This window comes from Pogonomyrmex barbatus, unplaced genomic scaffold, assembly GCF_055798465.1.
Source record: "Pogonomyrmex barbatus isolate J1 unplaced genomic scaffold, ASM5579846v1 scaffold11, whole genome shotgun sequence".
Taxonomy (NCBI): Eukaryota; Metazoa; Arthropoda; class Insecta; order Hymenoptera; family Formicidae; genus Pogonomyrmex; species Pogonomyrmex barbatus.
In genome coordinates this window covers 4098149-4120021 of record NW_028297107.1, presented here as the reverse complement: position 1 = coordinate 4120021, position 21873 = coordinate 4098149, and the positions used below count along the sequence as shown (strand labels likewise).

Sequence of the window (21873 nt, the reverse complement as noted above, 5' to 3'; positions counted from 1 at the left end):
ACAAAACTAAACTCATTGAGTAATTTTTTTATGAACATGTTTATGTGTAATTATCCTTGGCGTTGTCATTAACTCGATAATCCACAAAAATAATATTAACAAGGATTCGGTTTGCACATGTATATATATATATATGTACATAAAATAATGTGTTCACGCTTCTGAAGATATATAAATTAATCGTATTTTATATATAAACGCTGTTAACTTCATATCATATAGTTTTAATGTTTACAACATACACGTATATATATATAAAATTATTTAATATTTCATTTAACAAAATAACGTATTTGTGATAAAACATTATATTTAATAAAGTACAGAAATATGTAACAGCATGAAAGAAAAGAAGAAATATTGAGTTTACCCTCCCAGGATATTTGTTTGCGTTTTAAGAAAAATATGTAGGATATGATCCGTCAATACCGTGAGGATGTTATTGCTTTTATATGCCTAATATAATAACATTTATAATCATTTATTCCCATAGTTTGAACTAAATATTAGTAAAACAAATCCGACAATTTGTTGTTTCTCAAATTGTAACAATAGTAACAGTAAAAGAAGATCAAATGATTATGATTCAACTGTCTTAATAATTGAACAATTTTGATGCTTCTTAAACACTGCACTATAAAATGATAGTAATGAGAATTTTTCAAGCAGATGAGAAGAAAATCCACTTCTGACGTTACATTAGTAAGTAAAAGTTCAAATACCAAATCGTTAAAAAATATTATTTTTGAGGATATATTCAATTGAAATGCATATGATATCGAGATGAGAAAATAATGTGACGCGTATCATTAGTAGGGTGCACATTAAAATAAGCTGTTTCTCTGAAACTATTTTATATATAGAATTGTTAATCGAATAATATTGTCGTACCATCGGAAAATAGTTTTCTCTCTATAAGACGTCTACGCAACGAGAAACTCCTCAGGTAGGGTGACTCAAACTTTGTTCTTTTCCGCCTCAAATCTGTAACGTTTTCTGGTATTACATTAAATTTCTTCTATAGGTACATAACGCAATGTGATTTTTAAAATGCACAAGTAAAGGCACCTAAGAAATTTTATTCGCTACACTGTAATTATTATTTTGACTATAGCCAGTCATTTTCTTATAAAAGCTAATATTGATAAAATAGTATATAATAATGTGATTTAAAATAACTACGGTATGTTCACATGAATGTCATATGTATTGTAGGATTTCGTCTATTTAAAATGCTATTTTAAAATAAAAAAAAGACTTTAAAATAAAAAGCTAGACTGTATAATAAGCGACGAGTGCTACGCAAGAAAAATGCAAAAATTAGAATCTATCTAACATAACATCGCTATGGCACACAAAATATTAGTATTCATAACGTTTCAAACATGCATACAGCCAAGTGCTCAAATTCGAAGGAATGCATTTTTCACCGGGAATTAAAATTATACAATAGCATTCCATAGGTACACGTTTTTCACACAATAACACACACATAATACATAAAAAATACAAAATGTTATTATTACTCTCTCTAGAACTTATCATTCTTAAATAATCAATAAAAATAATAATAAACATAAATCAATAAAAATAATAACATAAAATACGTAATATAAAATCAAAATCATTGTTTTTACTTAATGTGTGTTCAAAAACTTAGGGAAGCTGTTTGTTATGACTGTTTTAATAATTTCTGGAGTGACTATTCCAGAAAGAATTTTAAATTATTTTATTTTTTATCCTCTCTTTCTTGAATATAAATGAAAAAGATGATATATATTATAGGCAGCAGCAAAAATAAAATAATATTTTTCAACAAGAATAGCAGAGAATGCCAAAATTTATGGCAATATAATTGAATAGCAGATTTTTTCTTAGTATCATGAATCACCTTTTTGAAATTTAATTTTATATTTATCGTAGGATCAACAAATTCTTTGACATTACAAAAATTATCGCCTCCTCTATTAACATTAATGTCATGTGTAAATTGAGAATATAAAATAATGCTATCGTTTGTACGTGAACTAATGTTTATATTCGTATTCTTATTATCTACGTCCATCATTTTTCTTTGTCTTAAATTTATATTAACGTCAGAAAATATTGTCGGTGTGCTGCTGTCCTGATGAGTATCGTAATCTTTAAAATAATTATATTCTTCGAAATTGTCAGTGCAAATGTCGATACAAGGTTGACAGCCAATATTGTCGCCCAACATCTGCTCGTTCCGCGAATCATTGCTAGTTTGCGGATCAAATTTATTCGGATAGAAAATATCTTCCTTTCTCGCGGGTTTCTTTTTCAGAAAGTTCTCACAATAATAATTATAATTTGCTAGCTGATCATTCATATTATGCAGTTTCTTGTCGTCAGGCAAATAATATGAAGTACAATATATATCTTTCGGACTCTCTTTATTAGTACAGAAGGTACCAGACCAATGATATTTCTGAGATTTCTTTTTGCCAGTAGTGAACAATTTGATTCGTTGGCTTGAATTGGCTCTTTGAATAGAACGTCCTATTACGGGCGTGCCTTTATTAATTGCATTCTTTCTAGCAATTCGACCAGTCGTCATACTTTTTTTCGTGATAATTGGTCTAACAGGCGTACGAGGAAGGTTTGAGTCCTCCTCGGTGTCGTTCGAACTGAAATCACTTCTGAGCTCCATTTCATCCTTCCAGGCAGACATCAACGAATTCTTCGCGATCGTATTTACTCTCGTTGTGCTTAACGTTGTCGTCTGCGCGTCGCTGTCCGTGTCGTCGTTTAACGTTATCACGTCTATCGAGTCGCTGCCTCTCCGATGGTTTAACGTGACGGAATTTGCCTTAGTCTTACTGAGCGAATCTGTCATAAAATGCGATGCACTGTGATACCGGCAAGCACAACGTTTCGTACTTTTAAATCTTTATTACAAGTTACTGGCGAAATACGAAAGCGATACGAATCATCACTTAAGCGAACTTGTTATTTTTCGCCAGATGATGCCTGTGAATTTTTACCACGGAAATTTTCGCAAGTAATCTGACGCTAAAACTCCTCATTAAAAATATATCAACCATTCATATTTTGAAAACTGACTTTTTTGAGATACCAGAAAGAAAGAAAAATGCTCCTGCGTGACGATACGCAAAAGAAACACGTCGAAATTGTTTATTTCGTTTTCCTTAATGTAATTGCATCGTTCAACACAACGCAGTGTAAAAAATTATAATGATAACAAAGCCAATAGAAAAACGTAAATATGCAAACAAACAAGTTTGTCTTACCTTCTTGATCATAATCCACCTCGTGAGTTGCGCTGAATACACTGTGCGAATCATTAAGGAATTTAGTTGTATTATCCATGACCAGTTTGTGCGTATCCAACACTTCTTCTTCGAGCAATTGCAGAGCAGACACTGCCTCGTGGAAAGTGTACAGATCTTGCGAGAGTTCACCTTCCTGTGAAGAAAAAAATTGTACAAAATATTATATTAAATTATATAGTAATAGTCACTTTGTTTTCACTGCATTTATGAAATCTGTTTAAACATCAATGACTATATAAACAAATCACTTACATTGAGAGATCGGAGTTGCGCTAAATCACTATCTGATAATACGCTGTTGTTTCCTTGTTCCTCGATCTTCATGCCCCGTTCATCGTCTGTCGGTGAAGCTTTAATTTCTGTGGGATCGGTTGCTGCCAATTCCTTCACTCGATCGGCGTATCTCAATGTATTCAGGGAATGCTCGCAGGAACTCATTCCGGGACTGATCATCGCTATCTGTAAAAAACAAATAACTGTTAGAATGCAAATCTTTTCTTTGATATTCCTATTCAGTGAAAAACTGTCAGTGAATAAAATTATGAAATAATTTACCATGCATGTTTTTGATTTTTCGCCGATAAAACTGTCCCTCAACACTTGAGTCAGCTTACTTGCCCTAAAAGGCAAATGCGTACCTTTACGACTTAACGCACGTATACATTCTTTTAATGCTAATAGAGATTTATTGATCTCAGCACCTTCCATTCCTACAAATTTCAATAAGAACATTAATTACATCAGAAAGATAAAGATCATTAATTATAATCAGTAATGCCATTTCAGTCGTCATTTAGAATTGATTACGCATTTACTCACGAGTTTGCCTATTGGCGGACGACGTGTCAGCACCCCTTTCATTACCCGCAAGATCGATGAGCGAGAATTTTCCGTGCACCTTATGTGTACCTGGGATACGCGCTATTATTTGGAATACCGCGTGCGATCTCGAAGAATTAGAATTAGCGCTCGTTTGACCGCTTGTTCTGGCGCTGTTCCCGTGTTGTATCAACTTTAATACTTCATCGCAAGTCTCCACAACCTTCTCTGTTAAACCAACTATTTGGACCTATTTTTAAGCACAAGACAAATTTCAAAATATTAAGATGTAATTAAACCGAATCATAAATAGTTGTCAATAATTAGTTTAAGAGAGAAAAAAATAAATGTGTAATATTAAACACAAGCGACTAAAATATGAATTTTAATGATAAATCAATTTTTATATCAATATAAAACAAACCTGCTGTTTGCCATCTTCTAAGACTCTCAGTTTTTCCTTGTCTGCCAAGAGATCGAACACTTTGCCGGAGTAAATCTCGAAGAAACTGGCGGAAATGACCAAATTCAAGGGCCGATATTTCGCTAATTTCAGACATTTGAATACGTCTTTGGCAACCATGGCGTAAATGCCCTTCTTGCAGTCCTGCGTCTTGCCATTGAAATCACCGCCCATTGTATGGGTTTTGCCGCTGCCAGTTTGGCCGTACGCGAAGCACGTGGCCATGCCACCCTCGAAGATTGTCTGCACCAATGGCTTGGCCGTGTACTTGTAAACTATCTCATTATTACATGTCTCATCAAATGCATAATCGAATCTGAAGATCTGGTTCTCAAGATACTTGGTGAGATCAACTTTGGATTTCGGCTCGTGCACCACCATCTGATCCTTGCTGGGCACGCTGATCACGTCGATCTCTTTACGCGCGTGCTCCTTCTTGTTGAGAGGCCGTTTCCTCACGCACACGGTGATCTGATGATCCTCCACGGCGTCGGTCTCTCGCAACGGCCTGAACTCTATGCTATTCTGGTACTCTCTGCAAAATTAAGCAAATAAGTCAATAAACAACATATTGCGTGACGGTCATCGTCGGCGTCGCCGGTATGTTTTTCAGCTCCCGGCGTCCTGTGAGGCCGGAAACCGACTCGCTGTGACCGTTCACCGACGTGATCGGCGGCATTATGTTAGTCAGGCGACTTGTCTGTCGTGACAGTTGCCATCAATATGCGATATCCTCTATCATGAAACAAATTTAAATGTACAAGTGTTCCAAGATTAACGCAATATTTATTTCAGATACACAATTCTAATTAGTGCATCTTAATATCAACCTTTAAAAGACAAAGAATTTTTAAAAACTTATAGCTTTTTCTTAAGTAAAATATAAATTGTATTTCTTACTACTGTTTTAGTGTCACTATAATGATTCTCCGTTCTTTAAAGATTAAACAAGATATTTTAAGTAGAAAGAAAATATAACAGCCAACCTTATCATGGCAAGGAATTCCCAATTCGGATTGCCCGGATCCAGATTCATCAGCGCTTCTTTCTCCTCCTTCAATTCCGCTTGCCGCTGCCTCCTTTCTTCCCTGTTCTTCTTCAGTCTTTCGACTTCTTTGACGACATTGGATCGCCTACCTCGGCCATTTTCCACCTGAGCTTGCTGCTGCTGCTGCAGTTGCTGCTGCTGTTGCTGCTGCTGTTGCTGTTGCTGCGCCTGTTTCTGCTGTCTGTTCTGCACCGGAGTCATCAAGTTGCATTGCGTGACGGTCGTCGTCGGCGTCGGCGGTATGTTTTCCAGCTCCCGGCGTCCTGTGAGGCCGGAAACCGACTCGCTGTGACCGTTCACCGACGTGGTTGGCGGCATTATGTTAGTCGGGCGACCTGTCTGTCGTGACAATTGCCTATTCGAACTCGCTGAAACATTAGCATGACGATTAATGGTGTCCCGCTTACCCGCAACAAATCGAATCGATTTCGTCAAGATTAAAATCAGGCGAGAACACAAATTATATCTCTGATCTCGCGTGATCCATCTTGCTCACGCAGTCCTTTTCACGCTGACGCTTCGAATCTGATAATTTATTTGTTTCCTAATCACTACACAAACGTAAAAATAAAATTACATGTTCTTGATAGATTTTGCTGAAGAAAATGTCAAAAGATTTTCAAAGTTTTAATCTCCGCTGACTCTCGGACTCAAAGTGTGTGAAACCACTTTTACATTTCTTGATTCACTCTTACGTTTATTGCGAGAGGAGAATTGTAATTAGGCAATTAGGCACACGTTTTCGCACGATTATCAGCAGAGATACCACAGAATCTCCCGCACGAGATCCACGCATTACCGGTATCGTCTTCCTCGATTCGAAGCGTCAGGACCCGGTCATCGGTGGCGACGTCCGTGTTTTCGTTGTCGCGGATTTTATTTTTCCTCCGGAAACAATAGGCGAGCGGGTCGAATCTCATGGTCGACACGGCATACGCGAGATCTCTTTGATCTCCTAAAAAAAAAATCGAAAAACGTTCGTCCGTCGCGAGCCACGAACGAGAGCAACGTTCCGCCGGGTGGTGCGCACTGCCGGCGGGGTAGATCGAACAGCGCTCGAGGGTTGGCACCGAAGGTACACCCCTTCGGCTGGTCGTACTGTAGGTGCCCGTCGAGGTCCTTGCCCTTGTGCTGCCTGCCTCGCACACGAATATCGATAGTCACGGCTCGGCTTGCACACATGTGCAAGCGAGGCCTCGTCGCTTACTCGGCTTTATCTGGGTGAAAAGACGACGACGAACGCGCGCGCGCGCGCGCGTTCGCGCTCGACCCGGTGCGATGTCCGGCCACGAAATTGACTTATCGAACGCGAAAGTTCGGTCGTCATCCACACGCTTATCGACGCGTGTATCAGGAAGCCGTTGAAATTCGTTCGCTCATCTCTCTTTTCAAAGAACGGAAAAGCGATCAGCGAAGTGTATGCGCATGCGATTAGTTAGGTTTCGTTTTAGATCTTCATATCCGTTAATTTAATTAAAAAATGCATTTAATAATAGCTGGGAAATTTATTTCGCGATGGAAATTTTTCCGGAGAAAACACAGACGTCGTCCGTTTCGTGCACGTGGACTTTGCGACTGTAATATAATCGGGATTCCACTGATAATTTCATGTCGGTTATTTTAACAAAAGTGTAATGAGATAGGGATCGAGGTGAATCCTCATTTTGCTGACGTACCTTTCACTGGAATAGACGGCCTGGTGGAGTGCTGAAAATAAAGAAAACAGTCATTTGATTAAAGAGGATGACGGTTGCCTTCTTCGTGCAACGAAGAGCGGTGTTTGCCGTTTGACTTACGAGTAGTAAAAAAGTGCTGCAAATGAAAAAAAATAAAATGGTGCTTCCTTCGAAGCCGGGTGTATGATACATCTTGTTGCTGACACGTTGCCGTCAGACACGTTCAGGAAAGATAAGAAACGATTTACATCGATCGACCGTTAATCACGCCCGCACGTTGCTTTTGCCACATCGATCGTACATAATGACACGGTTTTTGATCCAGTCTCGGGTCTGTAGGGCAGTCGCGCTGCACGATCTTTTATTTCCGTTTTACTTCCAAAACTGAACATTTCCGCGAACGCGAAAATGAAAGCTCGTGTGGCGAATGCTCGCTGGCTAAATCTGCCAGCCAGCCAGCCATTCGCCGGGATATCCACCTGTCGAGACCCCATCGTTTTTAAGCGAGTGCAAAAGGGGTGAAAAGAAATAGCGACTAGCGTGCTCTGGTGAATGGGCATTTGGGAAAAGCCGACGTTTTTGGCTCGTGAGCTAGAGGAGGTGCGAGGCTACGAACGTTCTTTTAGCATCTTCCGTGCCGACCGAAAAGCTTTTGACCGAGATCTAGATCTATTCATGCAGATCAAACAACTAGTAGGATGCAAATTTTAAAATTGAAGCTAATTTTAAAGATCCTAAAATTGAAGCTATGTAAATGAAAAGTATTTCAAGATAATTCTTATTTAAGAAGAGCTAATGCTAACTTTAAACAATTGCGAGCTGCATAATAACGGTGAATAATCAGCGTTGCAATCAATTAGTGTCGGTCCACAATAAGTATTTAATCTTTAAGCCGTAAGAAATTGACTAATCATAGTCGAGTATTCTTTCCATATTCGATTATAATTAATCAATTTCTTACTTTTTAAAGCTTAAATCACCTATTGTGCACCGACACTTAGATGAAAAAGGTAAAAGATAAAAGTTTAATGGTTAAATTACATTTCCAATAATTTTAACTTCACATACATCTTCTCTAAATTAAAGCTTCATGTCATGAGCTAACATATTTCATGATATTTTCCCGATTCATGTGCAAACATTTATATTACATAAAATATTATGAAATACCATGAAATACCATGAAATACCATGAAATTATGAATTATGAAATACATCATTCAATTATATAAAAAGATATAATTATTACATGTGTGCTGTTTCGGTGGTTTATAAGATAATCATTCTTTTTATGAGATTAAATAATTAAAAAAAAATCAAGTTCTTGTTCTACACCTGGTATCTCTAATACAATTTTTTTAGTGCACTATCTCCCAAGAAATAATTCGAGTAATAAAAATCACGATGAGATGTCGTAAAAGCGGTATCGTAAAAGCGAGTATTCACGAAGATGCTAAGGTCAGTTCGACGACCACGAAAGACTGCCGCTGCTGTGAAGGGGTTGTAGTGTGTTGCGGTTGTAATTGCTGCGGTGATGGGGGGGGGGGGAGGGAAAGGTGGTGCGCGTTACCGAGAGACGAGATGTGACTCGTACAGGAAGCGTTGCGGATGCGAGGCCGTTTCTCGTGGTGTGACCACCATGGCGTCCGAGAGAGCCCTCCTCTTGGTTCTCCGACTCGTCGACCCCCTCGTCCTCCTCAGCCGAGGAGTCCGGTTCCTTACCGCAGATCGCGGTCACGGCCAGTTTTACGTAAATCAATCGGACGATTACACCCGCGGTCGGCGGAGTCACCGAGGGGATCGATGAGGTGGAGGGTCGTCAAGAAAAACGACAATTTTGCCGGATGAACGACGGCCGAGACGACGTGAGTTTCGTATTCGAGATCAGTTTGTTATCGATCGGTTTTGCCCGGGGGTAGATGGTCGTTGTTGGTCCATCGTCGACACGAGGTCCGTGATTATGAGCAGCGTCCATGGAGGAAAAAAAAGATGTTACCATGTTAGTAACGGGAATCTAGCTGGAGACTTTGACTTTCGTCGATTGACATATATATCTACCAGACTTGAGAATTTCTTAAGAAAATTTACAATTGAGTGTTTTAAAATTGAGTTTTTAAATCCTTGAATCGCTTAAATCCCGGGCTTCTCAAATTTTTGAGTCTCATCATCGTCGTTTCTTTTTTAAATTTCTTTTTAGAAAAATAACGATCCAAATATGTTATAATAATTTTCTTAATATTTCAAATGTATAAATATCCTTCTACATATAAAAATATAAATGCAAATTATTTCAAAAGTCAAATTCAAGATAAATTTTCCAATTTTTGATCCTCATATAGCGCATTCTATTAAAATGCGCGATTTTCGGAACTCCTTGTGCGGCTTAAATATTTAATTTATCTTGCATTATTACCCGCATGTGTGTTAGCGCAGGTGTTACTACTAAGAAAAAAGTCGTCTACACACTCAAACATCTACGGACCGTTTAAAACAAATTCAGGATTCAAAAAGCCTAATTCTACGAGAATGCAGAAAGCAACAAACACACGATGAAAATTTTGCACGGAAGCGGAAGTCGCAATTGTTTATTATCATAGACGCGGTCTCCACGTGACGAGAAAGACCGGAGACCTGACGAGATTGGATTTCGTGTCACGTCAGATTCGAAGGCTTGCGATGGACCGATTTACAAGTGACGGGGAAGTCCTACCTGAAAGTCGTACAGGTACTGGAACATGCCTACCGCGATGTAAACGCTACGAGACGCGGGATCGGATTATTCTTTCCATATTAGGAGCGAGGTTATTTTACGTAGCCTGGGCAACCGGTAAACAGAATTCGCCGAGGCAGTCGATGATCGACCGCGAATTTATGCGAACGCGTTTAAGGCCCGCGTTTACTTCGACCTGCAAAGTGACGCGCGCGCCGTCATTCACGGATCGACGTCTGAATAATCACGAGACTTTCGCAAGTTCGCCTATCTGATTATCATTCCGCCGATTTATCAGATTGGATAAGTATTTTCGACAAAAATTCCCGCATCTAAAATCTGTCTGTAAAGATGATTAAACGAATTAAGAAAATAAAGATTTTAATCTCCATTATTTTTCTAATATTTCTTTCAGGTGTGCTGATATCATTTTTAGGAAATTTTCAAGGTCTAAGATAAATGTGGAAGAATGATGATTTTTGCTTATGAAGTTTGACTGACGATTGACTCTATGGATATTGACTAGGTACACTTGAGAATTCCTTGAGAGTCCAAAATGCACTATGACGTTTTGGTTATGCGTTTACAAAAAAAAAAATCAATTTAACTATACGTACCCTTGCTCTCGAGGATGCCAACATATGATTGTTCATCATCTGTGGCGGTGGTCCCATCATCTTTTGGTTCAAATCGCGATTCAGAGCGAGAATCGCATCGATCTCCACCTAAAGAAAAAAATATAAATATTCAAATAATTTTAAATTGTCAATATTTTTTAATTATTTAATACGCGATTGATACCAATTGCAAAGCGGAAACAGCATTACTAGAGATTACTCATCGTTTGATTTCCCTTGGGACCAATAAAGTAGATAGATTATACGATATAGTGAAAGTAGAGCAGAAATTATTCGAATAAGGGCAATATATTTATAAAATTTTACAATTGACAAATTACCTTTCGGCGTGGAATAAAACTTTGTCGATACATTATGTATAAATGTTACAATTCCGTAGAACATAAAATTATAAAGAAAAAAATTAAGAATTAGAAAAATTCCTCGCAAGATGAATAATTAACAGATATTCTTCTAAATTCGACATTTAACATTTATCCACAAAATGTAAAATTGCAACGTAGATAATTGCATCTGCATTGAGTAGATCGTATAATATTTTGTTTATGATTGAAAATTAACATTCTCGCGAGTCTCTCGTCCACGTATTGCGATTTTTTGCAAAAGTCACGTTTGAACGGACCGACCTGACTGACAGTAAATTTGCAGACCTGCAAGCCTGTCGGAAATAGATTCGCGCCCCCATTAGCGGTCTGCACATTAGCCCTGTGGCATTGCATAAGCATCGCGGAATTGAAAATAGTCAAATAACCGTGCGAATGTGCGAAATTGATATATTGCAGTTCAACGCGGTGATATCGCGAGAGAGAAACTTTGGTCGCAGCGCAACATTTTTCATAAATGTCAAATAAAAATACGATTCAACACGTACCTCATGCGTGGGATCTGACTACATAGTGGTATTTTTAATAAATTCTGTATTCTTAATAAATGCAAGATGAAAAAATGCAATTTCAAATTATTTTTATAAAAAGATTCTTATAAACATTTTTTATGTATTGTTAAAAATTTTATTTTTTGACAATGTAAAAGTTATTTATATTTTTCTTTAAATAATATCGATTAATAAATAAAATTTAATTTAAAAATATAGATTTAAATTTGTAACTGCTTGTGAATAATTACAAATTATTCATATTTTTTATGAACGCACTTACCTCTTTGCCTTTGGTTTCTCCTCTCTCGAACCATTCTACAGTTACGGTGCGCTGTTCTAAGTTGACACCGGAGACGACTGCCGAGTGAACGCGACCTGAAACAGAAATTATACATTGTAATGTATAAGAACTATAATAATAATAATAATAATAATATAATGTGGTTGTAATAATTCCGTCAGTACTTGCGAGTATTCGTTGTTTTAAATTAAACAAAGCGCGACTTCTTTTACAGAAGATGAATTAAACATAAACATCATGTATAATAATAAATTATATTACATAAATTAAATAAAAATTACAAATTAAATTAAATTATTTTACTATTTATTATTATATTATTTTTATTATTTTATTTCATGTCAAGTAAGTACACCTTTTTATGTAATTCGGAGCTAATATCTCTCAAAAATAATTTAATAATTCTCAAAAATCATCACTCATTTCTAAAACTAAGATAAATAATGTAACATCTATAATTTTTTATTTTTTAAACATCTTATGCACATAATTTTTTATGTGCAACAATATACCATTTTGTATGATCCCCGATTTATCGCTGTCGCTTTTGGTCGATGCCATTCCCTGCCTCATGGGGGATGCAAGTCTGGGTATCATGGACCCTTCGCCCCGAATCCTCGTCGTCTTTTCACCTCGCGCTTCATCTTCGAACGATCGAATCTCGAAGCTGCACGAGTTCAATTTTCGTCGAACTTCATTTCGTTCACAAAACGCCGCAATTTTCTTAAAACCAAATTTATTCGTTTCCACGTGGGCTTCCTCATTACTCAAGCTGCAAGTTTCGATGGGAGATTTCCCTTTGATCGGCGGAAGAACGTTCCTGGAGCCTTTCCTCGAGGATTCTTTCACCTTCGATTTTCCCCGCTCCTCGTTAGAAAAATTAATTCTAGACGAAATTCTCTCTCCGGATTTTTTATCAAAACTCGATCTCAAAACCGAATCCTGTTTATTTTTTACTTCAGATTTCCAGGATAAATCTTCAGGCTCTTCGGAAGTCATCGATATTGGAATAGAATCATCCAGATCCGCCTCTTCATCGTGTTCTTTCTCATCCGAGATGTAGTTGAATTGCTTCTCGTTTTCATCGGCCGTACTCGAGCCACATCTCGAATGTAGAACCACATTGTCGTAGTAGTAATCGATATCACGTGGTCCTGGCTCGGATTCGCCCACGTTTCTTTCCGAATCCTTCTCAAAGCTTTCATGATCGTCGTCGATTTGAGAAGGCCAGGGATTGATCGGCGAGTCGTCGACTTTCGATGGATCAGTTTGATCGTTTGACCCGATCTGATTTTTCGCGCTATCATTGAGGTAATTAACAACTTCTTCGTTCAACCATTCTCTCCCCGCAATTTCCTTCTCGATTGGCTCCTCGTTCTGCAATTTGCGCGAAAACTCATCGACGATAAATGGCGGCGCTTCATGAGATCCCTTCTGCTTGGAATTCTTTTTGGATTTCTTGTTCTTCTTGCGTCTTCCTTCTTTCTTGGCCTTTCTATCATTGAGATTGCGCTTCGTACCACAGACACAAAGAGATAACCAATCCATATTGGTTTTACAAGTTGGTGAAGAAATTCGACTTGACACAATTTTATAAGACTAATTTAAGTGATATTATTAATAATAATTTTCTGATATCTGACTATAACACATTATTTATATTTTATTTTGTTCAATAATCTTTTATAAAAAATTGTTTTTTAAAGTATATGTCGTCGTTATTTTCGTATCCATAATTTACAATGAATGTTTATATTGACAAGTTATAACGTCTCTGCGTTCTCATTCTCGTTCTCTTCACAATAATTCCTCAAACTCCTATATACTTCTTGCGCTTTTCTCATGAATTCTCGCAAATTATACTGTTATCTAGTAGTCATCTAGCAATATCCCGGTGTAACCTGCTCTCGTTCCATTTACACTGTTCAAGTCAATGAAAAGATTGGCACGACGTTCGCACTACTTCGATGATAATTCGTTCGAACTTGAACACATTCCCGCTATCGCGTATTTTTTTCCGCGGAAGATATGAGAAGACTGGAAGTATCACCGAATCGAAGGCAACGAAGGACTGTGGACGACTCGCGCGATCGATTCGTCGGGAACCTCTTCAGGAACGTGCAGGTTTAATCCCGGACAATGCCCGCCACGCGCACGACGCCACGGTGAAAATTCACGAAATTCTTGGGAGCACTTTGTCCCGATCTTTAAAAAGCGGAGGGAGGCTTTTAGGATCTGAAGACTCCGTCTTCTTTTTTTTTCCCCCCGCTGTCTTCGAACGCGGTCGTGGATTATTCTTCGAGAGTATATTTGCCCTAACGAATGCTCTCCGGGGTTCAAGAATAAACGCACTTGCACGAAGAATTCTCGGTATGTTTAATTCATGAAATTACGAATAATACAGCTTGTGTGTGTGTGTGTGTGTGTGTGTGTGTGTGTGTGTGTTGTTTGAAAAAGTTAATTACTTCTAATTACTTCATAGTACAGTCCACAAATTTTCAAACATCTTTTAATTTCCTTGCCTTTTACCAGATAAATAATGTGCAATATAATTATTTCGTTCGATATAAATAATTTATTAATCAGTAAAGTATTTATTAACCAGTAAGTTGTAATGTTTAGAAAAAAGAATTTGCTTTTCGAAATGTAAATTTCAGACTTCTTCTCCTCCGGATCTTGTTCAATGGTAAAAGGAATTCGAACTTATTTTCTCAGTTTCACGTAGTTTAGATTACACTTTTCATCGCACGTGTAACTCTCGCAGGCTCCGAGCACCGTCGTTACGAAGCGTGTAACACGGCGGAGCGGTTAATAGAGCGAAACTAGGGCGGAATAATTAACATCGCACCAAAAGTTCGCGCGTCCGCAAATTGGGTGGAGGCGGCCGTCGAGAAAATCGGCAGTCGACGCATCCGCGAGATTTATATATATATATATATATATATGTCAACATTGCGCGACGCGACACGATCGACTGACAACGTTCACCAAGCAGCGTTTCATAAACGCACTTATTATGACTCCCAGAGCGAGTAATTTCGCCCGGTGCGGGGCCCCCACCATATAAACAATTTCTCGGCCTGCCTCGATGAGCCCGTGCGCGTTATGCGCTATCGGTCACAATACCGATTCCATCCGACGAGACGCATGCGAATTATCCGGCCGGAAAGAAATACCGCAGCGGTAGCGGCACGTATCGCAAAATTAAAAGTTCACGGTCGTAAAAATAAAAGAGAAAAGGGAAGTATTATCTAATTATCGTGTCGTGTCGGAAACCAGAAAAAAAGATCCGCCGACTGCGCGGAGAGAACCCGAGCACGTGACACGAGCTGAAAAAATGTAATTATCGTGAATTCGATAAGAAAATTGTCGTTGTCTTTAGATATCGATTAGATTTCCGCTTCGCGTGCGCATTTGATATTGCGAAGGTTAATGTCACGATCGACGGCGCGTAGATTTTTGCGGCGCGACCCGCGCCCGCGGCACGAATGTCACTCGAGGAATCGATACAGAACAGTCTCCGTAGCGGGCGTATATGCGGGAAATAATTCAGGTGCTATTTCGGGATGAGAAATTGCCTAAAGTCACGAGTGGAATCGAGCAAGTCGCGCGGTGGTCGAAGGTGAACTGACGTCGCGACCGATTTGTATCGCCGATTGCAGCGCGGACGATAATGAGAAGCATTAACGGTATCTTGTTAACGATTAGATAGCACTGTGCGAATTTTCGCGACTGATTTTCCCAACTCGATAAGTGAGAAATAAAGGCTCGCAGGAATTCATGCATTCTTATTCCGACATTATAATAAATAAGTAATTATGTTCTTCAAATTCTGAAGTAAATTCTCTTCAGCGGAAATCCTCTGCTGTTTTCTGTTATTACATCCATGTGTGAAAAATATGTGTCTTGCGAGAAAATCAAGATCCTCTATCGGGATTAATATAAATCCGCAGGAATGTATCAATTTTTCGTTACACTTTATGTTGCTAATTTATTTTAAAACAACTTTCAGTTTCAGGTAATTTAGATTAGTATTTCGTACGTCGACGAACGTTCAAGTAAAGATGCAGGAAATACAGACTCTTAGCTTCGAAGGAGATGCATATCTCGATCAGCTTGATCGATCACAGACGATCTTCCATCCGGATGTGACACTAGACTTATCTAACATTCACGATGTGCGACTCGAAGCTCCCGGTGCGTGACCACACATATATACTAGCCGATATTTATTTACAGTATACTCGGAAGTCGAGCCTTTCCTGCACATGCAGACGACTGTTGCATCACGGAAATGCACCGTGCCCCTTCGACAGGTACGATTGCCATAAGTATGCCTCGCCACGTAATATAAAAAAAAAAAAGTCTTCAATTTTGAGGTCAACAAGCTTAAAGCGTTTCTTCAATACTACACAAATAAAATAATTATATTTTCTAATTGTTTAAAAATATTTTATTCAAACTATTAAATATATATGAAGTAGAATTGAGAAAAATTTTAATTTTTAAATTAATTTTAATTTTTGCTCGTGAATACGATTCCGATCGATTTTAATTGGCTACCTGTTTTCTAGCGCAATCGGCTGTGATTTCCATGCATAATGCAAGATCAAAGTCGAGACACGACGGAAATAATGGCAGAGATGACGATACGATCGGCACGCGTCGCCGCTCCGATTTCTATTCAAATGCATTTCGGTCGCATCCCGATTAAACGAGACATTAAAATGCTCGGTTCGGGGATCCAGCCGCACGGTCTATTGAACATTAAATTTAAGCAGCGGCTTCCTGCATCGCAGATCCGTCGTGTGTAAAACGCGCGCGGAGAACGATACGTTATATCGTCGATACACAAAGCAGAGATTCTAGAGAAAAATAATTTTTATATATATATATATATATATATATATATATATATATGTATACATGTATATGCACCGTTGGTCGTGATATACTTCGCACATCACCACGAGATCAGCAAGTGAAAATGGAAAGCTACAAAATGTCTCGTAAATCCGCGATGCCAGTGATTAGAAATTAAACCGAGAAAACTGACGATCGCTTTACTGTCGAAAGTACAACTTGTAGGAAATTAAAATGTTGCAGCGAGAATATAGAAATGCAAAGAATCTCGAAAAAAAATAACAAAATCCTAAATATCCTAAAGAAGTAAAATAATTAACAAGAATTAATTAATTTATTTAAAATATTTAAATTAAAATTCTCTTCTTCTTTTCGAAATAAAAATTAAATCCCTTGTTCTATTTCTGGCATATTCATGCTATAAATGTCCGTTGGTTCACTACATCAATTATAAAATTATATTAAAATCGATATTATATATTCTATATATCTTACGCGTAAAGTATTAATGGCTTCCGAGAACTGAGAAGCACCTATATTCCATCGTGAAATTTTGAGATCGGATCGTGGGCAAGAAATAACTGAAATCGACTGTAACTCACGTGGAATATAGAAAATAATGTAGAAAATTGAGTCGTTAACCCGTGATGTGTAACAAGAGTTCAGCGTGCGAACGAGTGAGGAAACGAGCGAGTGGGCGAGCGTGCGAACAAACAGAAAAATGTACGAGCCTGATATACAGAAAGCAAAATGAGAGAGTGAACGTGCGAAAGCAGCAATGTGAGAATTGTAAGCAATACATATTTTATAAAAGTATTTAAAGTAGTTTAAGTTTGTACAAATTAGGTGCTATAGGAATTGACATAGAATTAAGAAAACCAAAAATAATTTAAGATATTTTGTTTATAACGTTCATCTGAACATTCTGTAAATGTTAATTGCATCTGAGATATCTTATATTTTTAGCTTGCATAATGCATAAATATCGCGAATTTAAATCTAAAATTAACAAGGAAATTAAACTTAATTTAAATCCAGAATAATTTCTCATTAATCACGTGATCTATTTATTAATTCTTAAAAATATCAAGTCGAACAAGGTTGTTAAGTTCTCAGGACCAACCAGCTGTTCTGCAACATTGTCATTTTCTCGGACAACCACGAAATACGACGTATTTGGAGCACACTCAAAATTAGTGCGATTTTGTGTCCGAGGCATTCACCATGCTTGGGAATATACCAATGTAGTCGCGTGGGAGGGAAAAGAAAGAAAACGACGAAGTCGTTCCTTCTAGTTCGCGACGACGACACAAAAGACCGCCACTTTACAGAACTCGAGCTTGTTACCGACCAGCCGGAGCCGAGTTCGAATACGAAGTTCGTTTAGCTGGGTTGCTAACGGCACCAGTACTGAACAGCTGGGCTATTCCACTCGGCCAGGTTAGGCTAGGTAACATGGAAAATCGCATACGTATATTACACCGTATGCACGCCTGCGTAGCACACTGTTACACGCATACAAAGAGAGGGAAGGCAAATTAAATCTTCCACGGACCAGAGAGATAAGTAAATTTCAATTAAAAATTAAAAACTATTTAATTTTTAACAAATCAACAAGACTCGATCCATGAATTTGATGTAAATTAAATAAAAAAAGTTAGAAAGTATAGAGAATTTATTACGTTTCGAAATTAGTGACACGTGTGTCACTAAAAAAAATTTACACTTGTTTCAGAGAGAGATTTACGTATGTAATAATCCATATTGAGAATTCTGAATTTTTCTTTGCTAATGAATAAAGAATTTTGCGATAACGCAATGCCTAATGTATATTGCATCGCGTCTTTAACATGAAGTAATGTGCCTGATTATATTTGCTTTTACATGCCTGCGATAAATGTCGACGCCTTTGCATGTTCTATATGTGAGCAGCAGCAAAAGCGTTACGGCATTATGTCATCCTCCTTCGTGTGCGGGCTTTAAAAATGTTTGCGTGAAGCATTCGCACGTGAAGACGACACGTGAGTCGTTTTTCCAGCAATTTTCAATGTTAGATCCGTTTTCAATTAAATGCTCTTTAATTGAATCTATGAAATTCAATATCTCGAGTCTATTACAAAGACAATCGGTATCGTCCAAGTTTGCGTTATGTATATGGCAAAATAACTGTAAAATTATTGCAAAGTAACAGCACATCGTGCATAGATGGCAAATCGTAGATAGCACCCCCATATAATAATTACAAGTTTATCTACGATGAACGATGCCTCGTATAACTGTGCGGTAATTATCGCAACTTTGCAGCAATTTTTCTCGAGAAACTTGCGTTTAAAACAGTTTTGTATCCTGTGGAGGCACTACCGTTGTCGAACGATGCCCGCAAAATTCGCGTAAAATAGATAAAGACAGGCATCGAATCGAGCACGCCTTTGGCGAAACGCCAAAACCGAACGTGCTGTCCTTCTCATGTTACATCCAATGATCTATGACAAACGATCTTTGGCATATTCATCGTTGTAATGTCTCTAGCAATTTTCCTCGAACATTTTACCCATCACAAGATAATTTTCTCGGAATAAAGATACTTATATTGCAGGATAAAATGATGTAATTCATGCGCATCATGGATTAAATTCTGTCTTTAGATGAAATAAAATAAAATTAAATTCGTCGTGATAAAATTTTTTTTTTTTTTTTTTTTTTTTAAAGTACCCTTTCCAACGATGAATAAATAGAACCGCAGTTCGCGATCGAATGACGTTCTAAGAAAAACCGAGCGAAATTCGAGGCGGAGGTGAAACGATGCTGTTCGCGTCGACAACTCGCCGTTACGGCGAATTTCCCGTTCGATAAAATTGCAGTTTGCTGAAAATCGATACGCGCGATGTAAACGAGAGATCGATGCACACGCTGCCTTTTGCCATTTACCGGCGGCGATGTCACGCGAGCGTGCGCATTTTACATAGCTTTAATCAGCCGCAAACGACGATGACGACGACGTCGACGTAGATCGACGTTACGCTTCCTGCTCTTGCCTGCTCTCCGTCGGCGATGAGAATGGCGGAAAAGAGATAACGGTCTCTGATATTGTGCGGTTTACTCTGATTTACTTTCTATCGCGGTTCGCGGCCGTTCCAGTTTCATTTCGCGAGACCCGCGGCATCGTGGGCGATACTTGAGGACACATAACGCGGAACGCAAATTTTTCTCAGCGGTTGCCTGCCCTCTTTGGGAACCGCGCTCTAAGAGCTCGAAATACGTGTAGGCGCATAAGATGAACTTAAACGAATGGAATCGAAACAAAGTCGGTTCTCTTAGACCGAACTCTGTTGGAGTTATGAGTCTGTCAAGAAAGATGAATCAATAAATCCGCCGGTGCTGGAAGCAATACTATACGGTAGATCTTAAATAAAATCTTCGAGTAAAAATAAAATCGTATTATAAACATCATACAATAAAAATTTTAAACAATTTAAAATAAAATAAAGATAAATATTTGCGAAATGCAATGATTATTTTATGACAGCTTTTTGAATTATTTATTGCAATAGCCTTCAAAAAAATAATTTTTGCGATAAAATTTTGATATTGCACACGTTTCTTTGTCAAGACAGACGAATCAATAAATCCGTCAGTATAGGAAACAATACCATATGGTAGACGTTAAATAAAATCCTCGAATAAAAATGAAATCGTATAGACATTGAAAAATACAATGTAAATTTAAAACAAAAAAAATAAGACAAAAATTTAGAAATACGATGATACTTATTTTATAACAGTCTCGAGTTATTTATTGCCTTAAAAAAAAAAAAATTTTTTTGCGAAAAAATTTTGATCTCACAATTTTATGTCTCTTTTTGTGTCAAACAAAGCGATAAACGTATAGAGGATTGTGGCAATGCTGTGGCAACAAGGGAAAGTGGAATTTGGACTACACGCAGGATTGCACGCGAGAGCGAGAGAGCGAGCGAATGGATTTCGTGGGGATGCAAGACACTGGAGCACGGACGGGGACGGCAAATGACGTAAGATAAGATAAGGCAAGGTGAGGTTTGGTGAGCTGAGAGAGGCTCCTTATGGGCATCCTTATAAGGCTGCGGCGCCCACGTGTGTGCGGCTCTCGACGACATGCGGTGCGCTTTCGGACAAGGACTTATACACGTTTCTCTACATCTTTCTTTTTTTATCATTGGCTACGTATACGGTAGGGAGAAACACGGGATGGATCTTGTATCTTAAACAACGTGACACGCGCATTCCTGCATCCTGGAATGCATTAGGCATGAAAAGGTCAGGTCAGGTTGTGCGCCATTTTACGAAAATCATCTTTATAAATGCCAGTAGAATAATGTAATATAAAAATATTTCATCTCCAACATAAGTAATATCGTATATGTAAAATAATTATAATCTTTGTGTGTTAGCTAAAAAGAACTTCTAGACAAATCTAGTTTCGTCAAATAATCCTCCTCTAATTTGTTGTAAGCGTGTATAAAAATAAGTCAGTATAGAAATAAAATTATTGAAAATTATAAAAACTAATCATTAGCGAATTTCTAATTTCACGTGTCAATTGTAACACATGTTCAAAGATATTTCATGTGTAACAAGGTAGCGAGATAATTGTAACGTATTAATTCTGTTTTAATACATATGTATTCCATTAAGAAAAAAAAAATTACATAATTATATGTTTCTGTTCGATAATTTATCAGAACGCGGAGATCTAGATACGAGATTAATCGCGGTGACCGGGATATGTTCGACGAAATTAGTCATCGATCCTTTTACTCTCTCGAATACTTTTGCGTCTGTCGAGGATACTATCGAGATTGTTTATGCGGGCATTCGCTGTAACGCACAGCGGGATTACACGCAGAATGCGTGTCGGCCACTTGTTGCACCGCAATACCGCATTACGTTCAAAGCGCAGGATTGCGTCAAGGAGGATACCCACGTATGCAAAGTGCTGACGTCCTGGATCGTACGCGGCGGTCAATTTCGAATCATAAAAATCAAGCATCTCGAAAATCGAACAAGTACCAGAAGAATATAATCGGCAAGGATGTTGCACCGATATTCCCAGAATTTTCCAAGATTTCTAAGATTTCCAAGAATCGCGACTCGGAGGAATTTCAGGAGTTCAAATCAAGAAAGC

General features: G+C 38.0%; 1 protein-coding gene and 2 long non-coding RNA genes across 10 annotated transcripts in view; 2 read left to right on the top strand and 1 right to left on the bottom strand.

Annotated features, from left to right (window-relative positions):
* Window positions 1-21873, bottom strand: part of Klp10A (kinesin-like protein 10A) — a 35560-nt gene that overhangs the window by 3690 nt on the left and 9997 nt on the right. The window contains exons 1-12 of one of the 7 annotated variants that reach the window (XM_011636771.3): window positions 12362-14993; window positions 11829-11923; window positions 10651-10758; window positions 8894-9040; window positions 7324-7354; window positions 5586-6015; window positions 4561-5134; window positions 4137-4386; window positions 3873-4027; window positions 3570-3776; window positions 3276-3450; window positions 892-984 (exon numbers count right to left, since the gene is read on the bottom strand). In XM_011636771.3, coding sequence (XP_011635073.2) covers window positions 892-984; window positions 3276-3450; window positions 3570-3776; window positions 3873-4027; window positions 4137-4386; window positions 4561-5134; window positions 5586-6015; window positions 7324-7354; window positions 8894-9040; window positions 10651-10758; window positions 11829-11923; window positions 12362-13397 — 3301 coding nt within the window. In that variant the 5' untranslated portion in view covers window positions 13398-14993. Of the gene's footprint in view, window positions 1-891; window positions 985-1023; window positions 2854-3275; window positions 3451-3569; window positions 3777-3872; window positions 4028-4136; window positions 4387-4560; window positions 5135-5585; window positions 6016-7323; window positions 7355-7443; window positions 8860-8893; window positions 9041-10650; window positions 10759-11828; window positions 11924-12361; window positions 14994-21873 lie in introns of those variants that run through there. The other 6 variants (XM_089070771.1, XM_089070772.1, XM_011636772.3 and 3 more) reach the window with 6 other exon arrangements.
* LOC148937725 (uncharacterized) lies at window positions 15674-16999 on the top strand. The gene is made up of 2 exons (XR_016137947.1): window positions 15674-16165; window positions 16424-16999. It is a non-coding gene; the product is annotated as an uncharacterized LOC148937725 (long non-coding RNA).
* Window positions 17033-21404, top strand: LOC105425827 (uncharacterized). 2 transcript variants are annotated; one of them, XR_967692.2, is made up of 2 exons: window positions 17033-18278; window positions 20588-21404. It is a non-coding gene; the product is annotated as an uncharacterized LOC105425827 (long non-coding RNA). The 2 variants fall into 2 exon arrangements; XR_003096656.2 differs by having other exon boundaries at window positions 17033-18733.